The sequence below is a fragment of the Zingiber officinale genome, chromosome 9A (assembly GCF_018446385.1).
Source record: "Zingiber officinale cultivar Zhangliang chromosome 9A, Zo_v1.1, whole genome shotgun sequence".
In the NCBI taxonomy this organism is placed as follows: Eukaryota; Viridiplantae; Streptophyta; class Magnoliopsida; order Zingiberales; family Zingiberaceae; genus Zingiber; species Zingiber officinale.
This window is the reverse complement of record NC_056002.1, coordinates 122,432,227-122,441,900: the sequence shown is the minus strand read 5'-3', so window position 1 is coordinate 122,441,900 and position 9,674 is coordinate 122,432,227. Positions and strand designations below refer to the sequence as shown.

Genomic DNA, 9,674 nt, shown 5'->3' with positions numbered 1-9,674 from the left:
TTATTTTACTATTTATTTAACTCCTTATATATTTTTAAGACTTACCTTAAGTATCGGGATACTAAGGATCGAAACAAAATTGATACAATCTAATTATTATCTATAGATAATATTGATAAAAAATTTCTGACGATTAAATCAATATAAAACATAGCTCATCAGACTCTCCCCGTCGAAGCATGATAATTCAGTCAATATTTTAGTCACATTATTTCGGTCATTTCACTTCCTCAATTTTCGGCCAAAATCAACTATCTTGTGAGCGACCTCATCTGATCAAGTCAACAGAGGATGTTGCGTGGCAGCTTCCTGCACTTACGTTGCAGAATTTTTCATCGAATTTAATAAACGCGTCGCAACATAATTCACGTACCGGCGCCACCTTGGCTGTTCTGATATATGTTAATCATTTAATATATCCGTAACATCAACATCAGCATAATTGAGTCGGTAACGCTGGAAGATGGGTCCAAATCATCGCACCCTTCCATCGAGAAACTAGCCAGGCCAGCAATATAAAGAAACACTGCAACACCCTCATTGTTTGCGTATTTATTTGGAACAGCTCAGTCTTTACTGCTAAGTATTTGATTATCCAACAAACAGATACGAAGCGAAGAAACCATAGTTAATCAATAAAGTACAAGGTCCATGAGAACATATCCATATCAAGCTAAAACACGCAAGTAATGATTGAGATCAATCAACGGCAAGTCATCCCTCGCCACCCAAACACAAATTAAAAAACCAAGAGACTGATACATCAATTAAGCAAGCAACGCCAGCAAGATTCCCATGGTCAAAAGCATGACGCTGAGACAGTAGCAAAGTCATCTCTTCGGCACCGCCTTTTCCTTCGCGTATGGGCCTGACACGGTCAATCTGCACGTTTTAAACAACCGCCCACTGCACTAGTCAGTTTAATGAAAACACTGCCGCAGCGCGCGGGGAATTAGTTTCTCACCGGCACGTTTTACTACCTCTGTTTGCGCTTCGCGATGAATCGTTGCAATGACTTCCTCCGCGCCATCGGGAGCAGTTCTGCGCCACCACGAAAAGGAGTAGCATTAATTAATTTTTAAGTCAAAAACATGACCGATTGAAGGGGTGCAAAGAGACGTTGAATTTTACCTCCGTCGAGTTCCTCCGGTAAACGTATGCCGCCTTTCCTCTGGTCACTTGAACTGCCGTCGTTCGCCGTCTCCACCAGTTTCAAGATCGTCTCTGCCTATTAATAATTATGATTTTTTATTTTTTAAAAAATAGAAAAAACGGGAAACTGGATGGGGGGAAATGCTAGTGACCTACCTTGTCTCGTGGGAGGTCGAAAACGGCCATCGAACCGTTGTAGAAAATTGTGAGCGGCGCCGTTTCGTTTGAAATCTCTGCAACCGATCTTTTTTTTTTTTTTTTTTGGTTTGCAGTTGAAAAATGTGAATCAAATTTGTTATCACGATGAGGAATCGATGATTATACATTTCAAGGAGTAGAAAGATGGATGGGGGCGAACCTGATGGAGGGGTTCAGGATCGTCACTGGATGCGGCGGCGGCTGCGACGAAGAAGATAAAAGCAAGGCTGCCTTTTCCGGCGGCATCTCGGTGGCGCCGGGGGCGATCACGCTCCTGAGTAGCTGAGGGTTGATCCTCGACACCACGCTTTGGATCCCTAAACAGCAAATCGAAAGCATATCTCAGATCGCAAAACTTTAAAAAAAAATACAGCGACATGAAATAACAGAGCAAGATCGATCGATCGGTCGACTCACTACTTCGCGCGGCACTTTTCCCATCCGCGGCGCGGAAGCTGGCCGCCTTCAGCTTCTCGATCTGGAAGAAATCGTGCTCCACCATGGTATCTCCTCTCGCCATCCCCACTCTCTCTCCTTCGATGTGCTGCCGCTCTCTATACTTGCTCTGTTCGATCGATGTGGTTTCAAACAAGAGGGTGTTAATAATATAGAATAAATCGGATTTTATAAGATAGCCGGTTGAGTGCTATTGCATTGGACCGGATGGGCTGGGCCATGGGGCCGTTGCGCTCGTTAATTAATAATTAGTCGAAGAAATGGCGTGTAATCGAAGAAAGGTTCGGGTCAAACATAAACGGCACATGACGCGTCGAGCAGTGGGGGAAAAGGAAACGTGCGATTATTATAGGAAAGGAAATAACAAGGAAAACATGAAGACGTGGAGTTTTTGGAGTTAGGGTCGTGACCACCTTCGTCCTTAGCTTCACGTCGCAGTTGTGACGAGTAGGGTCACTCCATTGCCGTGACTCCCATTATTCCACGTCATCACATGATTCTCAATGCTCGGTCTGACTAAGTTCGTCTGCCAAACCGGCCAATTCAACACGCTCGTGGCGAATGTGGGCTTACTCCGGCCCATTAGCCGTCGTCTGGGAAATTCCAAAAATGGGAATATCAATTGAGCACGAGCCTGGACGTTGATCCGAATACCACTGAAGAGTCCGATCCGCGTAGAAGACCCGTTCAACTGGATCCGCAAACCTAGTACAAAAGGGAATTTTGCTTTTATTTTTCTGCCATTAAATAAAAAAAGTGTATTTCGAGAATTAATTTTGTGGAAGTGTGCGTTAATCCTTGTTTTCTCTTCTTTTCCTTCTTTGATTCGCATTGGTCAGGGGGATTTCGGTTGGAGTGATGGCGGCGGCCGCCGACGTGAATACGATCGCCGCGTCGCTGAGGAGGTGCTCGCTTGGGGAAGGCCGAGAAAGGGGGCACTCGCCGCCAGCGCATCTCGCCGGGGCGAGCGACGTACGATAGCGGCCGCGGGATCTTGGTGGAGCTGAACTCGGAGGTCGCCCTTTCCAGTCCAACGCAGTGCCTCGTCTTGTTGGTGCGTGCGACCTTGCCCCTTCCTTAAATGCGCTTCTGCTCCTCCCTGTCCCCAAATCATTGATCATAAATGCAGTTCGCTCTATTTCCTTCGCAAGTTGGAGGTTTTGGTGCGATGTGAATTAAGAGCTGTTTTTCTAGTTTTGATTGTCTTTAATTGGTTCAGCTTTCTTGCCCTTTTCCTAAAAAAGATAAAAGAAAATTATCAGAATTGGTCGGATCAAATCATTAAATCAAATCAATTTAATTTTAGGATTATTCTAATAATTCTGTTATAATTATTAGAATAATTCTCAGAATAATTTTTACAACAAACAATAAAATTAATTATTACTTTTCTATTTTATCTTCTTTCTATTCTTCTTTTACCATGGTATCAGAGCCATAATATGACATTACGTCTGTAAGGATATTATAATCCGATGTGACATGATGAGTAGATGACGGACTTATATTATCCGAGGATTCAGAACTAGAGAGCATATTATCTTCGACCGGCGAGGCTTCCAAGATTGGAGCAGCATCCTGAGGTGATTCTGATGGTATAGGGGAGTTATTAGAGAGCAGAGCAGGACCTAGGATGTCATCATTTCTGACAATATTATGTGGTATTAAGAAGGTGTCACCTGTATCTGGAGGAGAGATCGAAGAAGATACTGAAAAAGGGAATAGAGTCTCATCAAAAGTAACATGTCGTGAAATATAAATTCGACCTGTTGGTATATGGAAGCAACGATAATCATGGTGCAAATTGCTATAACTAAGAAAAACACATTGTAGTGAACGAAAGTCAAGTTTGTGCTTAGAGTAGGGGCGTAACCATGGATAACATGCGCAACCAAAAATTCGAAGGAAAGTGTAATTAGGAGTTTGATTATAAAGTGTTTCAAAAGGACATTTATGATTGAGCAATGGAGTAGGGAGTCGATTTATGAGATATACAACAGTGGTAACAGCTTCATCCTAAAATTTACGTAGAACTGATGCATGATGAAGAAGAGCTAAGGCAGTTTCGACTATGTGTCTATGTTTTCCCTCAGCAGAGCCATTTTGTTCCGGAGTGTGAGGGCAAGAGACTCGATGAGCTTATTCCGCATGAGGATGACTATCTTCTCTCTCAGAGCAAATACATTACTGGACTTCTTCAAAGAACCAAAATGGATGGAGCACGTCCGGTCTCTACACCAATTGTTATAAACAACTCTCCATCTGCATCCTCTCTTGCTCTGTCTGATCCACAGATTTATCGAAGCATTGTTGGAGCCTTACAATATGTCACTATCACACGCCCTGATATTACTTTTGCAGTAAATCGTGCTTGTCAATTCATGCATGCTCCAACTAAACAAAATTGGGATAATGTAAAAAGAATACTTCGCTATCTCAAAGGTACTATTCTACATGGTCTTCTTTTATATCGTCAATCGTCTCGAGATTTACATGCCTATAGTGATGCGGATTGGGCAAGTTCTCCTGAAGATAGACGCTCTACTAGTGGATATGCAATATTTCTTGGACAAAATCTTATCTCATGGAATTCGAAGAAGCAACTTACGGTATCTCTTTCAAGTACTGAGGCAGAATATAAAGCTATAGCAAATACAATGTCTGAAATTATTTGGCTTCAATCACTTCTCTCTGAACTTCATCTTACATCAAATATTGCACCAAAATTTTGGTGCGACAATATTGGAGCAACATATCTCACAGCAAATCCAATCTTTCATGCTCGTACAAAACATGTGGAGATTGATTTTCATTTTGTTCGTGAACGTGTGGCAACTCAACAATTATCCGTCTCTTATATCTCTGCTGAGGATCAAATTGTTGATATCTTTACTAAGCCATTATCCAGACAATGTTTCAACAAGTTACCAAGCAAACTCAACGTCAAAGATCTCCCGTTAAGTTTGTCGGAGGGTAAAAGAGATAAAAGAGAATTACCAGAATTGACCGGATCAAATCATTAAATCAAATCAAATTAGTTTTAGGATTATTCTAATAATTCTGTTATAATTATTAGATTAATTCTCAGAATAATTTTTAGAATTATTCTATTATTTATTAATTGGTTAATTGACCGAGTACTTGTTTAAAACCTATATATTATATTGTCTTGAGGGCAAATATCAACAAACAATAAGATTAATTATTACTCTCCTATTTTATCTTCTTTCTATTCTTCTTTTAACATTTTATGCTTCATTCAATGTCACTGTATCCAGTTTTATAAAGAATGAACAATTTTTTCTAATTCTATTGATGAGCAGAAAGAGAGATCTATCTTGATCTTCTGCATTGCATTTTTGCTATATTTTCGGTCGAAAATTTGTCAAAAAATGTGTTTTTTTTTTACATCGATATTGAGCTTTTTCATCCTTCTTTATGTTAGACAGGAGAAATCTACTACATCAACCGGGAGAACGGCGAACGGACCACCGCTGACCCTCACCGCACCGCCGACAGCTACATTTCAAGTAACTACTACCATGACAACGATGACACAGCAGCTCCTGCGTCGGCAGCGGCGACGACTATGAGATCCACGAAGAAACAGAAGACTCCTCCAGCCACTCCTCCTCATCCCCTTCGTGGTTTTCGTCCACCGAGGAGCCCATCAGTGAAGACCACACGCTCGTCACGGCCGGCTGCAAGGCTTGTTTCGTCTACTTTATGGTGCCGAAGCGCGTCGACTCCTGCCCCAAGTGCGCCGGTGCCCTCCTCCACCTCGGCTTCCACGGCTACTTCTGAAACTTCGATTGTGGAAATGGTCCAAGTTTTATGATCATTGATCAAGTTGGATTCTTTTTGGCTCGGATTGCGTGATCTTGTCTCCATACATTGATCGAAACTTAGATGTGAATCACGTTGAGATAGATTTAAAGGTTCGTAATCAGCATTTTGATTTCACTTCTTAAATCGTTCTGATATTGAAATCTGCATTGTGTTACGAAGAAAAAGAATCCTCCCAACAACTAGCCACTGGGTGGAGTTGACTTTATGATTTACTTCAATTCATATAATTTGAAGACAGACGCTTGAGATAAGTGTCATCACGTTTTATCGCTACGATTGAGATCAAAAATTTATTATTTAACTTCTTGATAGTTTACAGTTAGCGAACTATTCCCTTTTTATGGTTTGATGATGTGACACTAAATGATCCTGTCCAGAAGTCAGTGAGATAAGGATATCAATGATGATAGCGAGAACATTGATAAAGAGAAGAACATAGGAGAGAGGATCGTTGTCGATGGTACCCATTACCTTTCAAACACCACAGACCAAGCATCTGGAAACATTAGGACGAGAACTAGGAAAGAGGTCTCTGACATAGGTCCTCTGACGCTCAAGTTAGAAGAGAGGCCGAGCAGAGAAAGATGAAGAACAATAAATGTGTGCATCTAAGTAAGACTGTTGTCTAGTGTATAGCTGGTCAAGAATCTCCCTTCTTATACTGTCTTTTATAATCTCTGTAATCATAAGGTATTAGAGAATGTCACATGTTAGAGGTGTCAGGTGAAAGAAGATGTATGACAAACTTCCATTGGAAAGAGAAAGGTTCTGTGATTTATATGTGGCTGAGTATTAGAATATTTCCTGACGAATATCTATTATTTGCTGACAAGTTGTTACAATTCCCTGACAGTGGCCGGCTAAGAGACCAACCGAGAGTAAAGTGGGGACGGTGCCCAGGAAAATTGAGGGGGCTGAGCCCTAGGGGTCCAACCAGAGTAAAGTTGGACGGGATTAGATCGGGAATATTGTGTATGAGAAGTAAGGGGATTAAGTCTGGGGATCCGACCGAAGTAAAGACTATCAAGATTAGAGGAGTGGACTGCCCATGAGAAGTGAGCAAACTACGCCTTAGGAATCCAACCGGAGTTAAGCTGGCTAGGATTAGATTAGGAATCCACCCATGAGAAGTGAGGGGACTGAGCCCTGGGGGTCCGACCAAAGTAAATTCGGCCTAGATTAGAGGAGTGAACTGCACATGAGAAGTGAGGGGACTGTACCTTGGTTTGACTGGAGTAAAGCTTACTACGATTAGATTAAGAGTTGTGACCATGAGAAGTGAGGAAATTAAGCCCTAGGGTCTAATCGGAGTAAGCTGACTGAGATTAAATCGGGAGTTTTTCCCATGAGAGGTGAGTGTGTTGGTGCAAGGAGCACCAGACGATCGAACCTGTGTATTGATAATAACAAAAGGTTCAAAGTTAAGTTATCTTGTTGTCTAACAAGTGTGACTGAGCTTGCAAGAAAATCCTAAGTTGTCTTAAACAAAAGTCCTAGTGGATTCTAGACAGGTGGAAAGTCTTAGCTGAGGTTGGCAATGAAGTCCTGGTCCGGGGACTGGGCGAAGTCTTGGCAAGTCGAGAACTTTAAGAAGAGTCCTAGAGTTGAGGACTTTAGGTGAAAATCCTGAGGGGCACGGATACTAGGTGGAAGACTGGACGGGTCATGGATCAGATGTTCAGCATGAAGTCTCGAAGTCTCGAACGCTGAGCGAAAGTTCAGACGGTCTAGAGGATCGGTTTGGTAAAAGGTAATTTATCATGAGAGGAGTAGGTGAGGACGTGTTCCCCGTTAAGGGAACAATAGGCGTCGGTTCGACCTAGAGTTTTGGGGAATCCAAAAGTCAGAATTGGACAGTTGAGAGACTGTCAAATAATTTATTATTAAAATTTTGTGCTAACTTTATTTTACAGGGTATGTTTGGTATTTTGGACTAATGTATCTTGCAAGGAGCGAAAATCACATAAAATACTCGAATGAACAGTGTTCAAGGCGCCTCGGGAGGCTTGGTTGAAAGCCCGCGCAGAGAGGCGCGAAGGCTCCTTCCAAGAGCCTAAAAGCACTTTGGAGCTGGGATGGAAGGCACCTTCCATGCACTTGAAGGCGGCTTCAAAGAGATAAACTTTGTAGAAAGCGGAAGTTATCGAGACCGAAGCTGCGGGGATAAGTTTCACAGCTGGAGACGCCTTCCATGGGGTTGAAGGCGTCTTTAGCAATCCATAAAAGGTTGGTTCAAGTAGATGCAAGAATATAACTTGAATTCATGACTACTCTCTTGCGCGCTGCTCCGAAGATGATCTGACGAATCCATAACACTGCGCCGACAACCAGAAGCCTGCAATTTCAACACCGTCGTTGTCGGTATATTGTAATTAAATTACTGCATTTATAATTTTTCTACTTGTAAAGAATTTTTAAAATTATAGTGATTACCCAACGAAAACACTCAACAATCGTGGGCCTTGGAGTAGGAATCGTCATAGGCTCCGAACCAAGTAAAACTTGGTCTTATTTAGCGTTGTTTCTCTTTTCTTTCTTTCCGTTGCGTTATTCTCTGTTTTCTGAAAAGTGTAAAAAGCCACGTGTTATTCACCCTCCTCTAGAATGTTTCGATCCTACAATTGGTATCAGAGAAAGGTCGCTCTGAATTGGTGAAACCACCAATCGAGAAAGGAGTTCCTTTTTGAAAAAAAAAATTAGATATCGCTTTTGTTTAAAAAAAATTTCCCTCCAATTTTTTTTGGAAAATTTACTTTCATTTTTTCACCATTAATTAGAGTTGGTAAAATATCGCATTTAACAAAAATTGTCATAATATTTATTTTTATTATTTTTTCTCGAAATTAGTGAAACACCCTTATTTTATTTTTCTCCAGTGCTACTAATCCAAGACTAAGTCTTGGGATATTTGTCATTTTTTTTATTGTGTGCAAGATTTTTTTAAATGACACACCAAGAAGGCTACAACACCACTCATCCACCTCTTTTCTTTGGTGAAAACTTCTAGTACTGGAAAAGCCGGATGGAGTATCATCTCAAGACCTAAGTAAAAATATGGATCATACGCCAAATTGGATTCACATTTCCCACAGAAGACAAAGCACTCATCCCCTGAGACAAGTGGGATTCATAAACAAAGAGGAAGATTGAGGTGGATACAAAAGCGACATGTACCCTCCTGTGCGGCCTACCCAAAGAAGAGTTGAACCAGGTTGCCCTCTTCAACAGCGCCAAGGAGTTATAGGAGAAATTGATCGAACTGCACGAAGGCACCTCTAATTAAAAGTAAGTAAACGTGACTTAATATTAAAAAGTTATATAACATTAAAATGTAGGAAAGTGAGTTGGCGAGCCAGTTACACACTTGCATCCAAGTGTTGGTTGCTACTCGGTAAACCTAATGGTTCCACTGTACAAAAATTTTGTACAAAGATCTGAACCTTTACCTAACTACCATGTGTTCTTTTAAATTAAACTTGAATCGCCTGCGGAACTTAACACATTTGATCCAAAGTTTAATCTATTTGTTCTTTTAGGTTTAGACTCGGATCTCCTGCAGAACTTAACACGTTCGATCCAAATCACCTAGGTTATTAATTTCATTAAATATTAGTTTCCAAAATTGGCTCCCAGTACTGACGTGGCGAGGCACATGGCCTTCTTGGATATGGGAACAACCACCACGGACTAGACAAAGCCTTTTAAGGAAAGTTAATATTTAATTTCCTTAAATAACTTTAGGTCAACCGAAAAGAACAATCAAATCACAAGGAAAAGAAAAAATAAAAGAACACAACATAGAAAACAAATTCAAAATACTAGAATCGTATGTCTCTTGTATTTGGTATTATTTCCAAAAATAACTAGTATGATGCGGAAAGGAAAAATACTAGTTATACCTTTTAGAAAGACCTCTTAATCTTCTACCGTATTCCTCTTCTAACCTCGGATGTTGTTTGGGCAACGATCTTCCAAAATGAGGACCACCTAGCACCTTCTTCTTCTTCCTTCAAGTTTCA

The 9,674-nt window shown here is 41.0% G+C and overlaps 1 protein-coding gene across 4 annotated transcripts; it reads right to left on the bottom strand.

Moving 5' to 3' along the window:
• Positions 1-605: 605 nt before the first annotated feature.
• LOC122021911 (protein TIFY 9-like) lies at positions 606-1,964 on the bottom strand. Of its 4 annotated transcripts, none has more exons than XM_042580087.1 (6): positions 1,768-1,964; positions 1,511-1,667; positions 1,309-1,396; positions 1,132-1,228; positions 981-1,041; positions 606-906 (listed from the first exon to the last, which is right to left on the bottom strand). In XM_042580087.1, the coding sequence occupies exons 1-6, from the start codon at positions 1,868-1,870 to the stop codon at positions 831-833; spliced, it is 582 nt and encodes a 193-aa protein (XP_042436021.1). In that variant the 5' UTR covers positions 1,871-1,964; the 3' UTR covers positions 606-830. The 4 variants fall into 4 exon arrangements, with proteins under 4 accessions (XP_042436021.1, XP_042436025.1, XP_042436024.1 ...); XM_042580091.1 differs by having other exon boundaries at positions 965-1,041; positions 1,768-1,962; XM_042580090.1 differs by having other exon boundaries at positions 606-882; positions 965-1,041; positions 1,768-1,962.
• Positions 1,965-9,674: the final 7,710 nt, after the last annotated feature.

Coding starts and splice junctions, on each gene's coding strand:
- LOC122021911 (XM_042580087.1), bottom strand. CDS start 1,870: ATGGCGAGAGGAGATACCATGGTGGAGCACGATTTCTTCCAGATCGAG. Junction 1,229..1,308: donor TCGACCTCCCACGAGACAAG/GTAGGTCACTAG, acceptor AATTATTAATAG/GCAGAGACGATCTTGAAACT. Junction 907..980: donor ATCGCGAAGCGCAAACAGAG/GTAGTAAAACGT, acceptor TGACTAGTGCAG/TGGGCGGTTGTTTAAAACGT.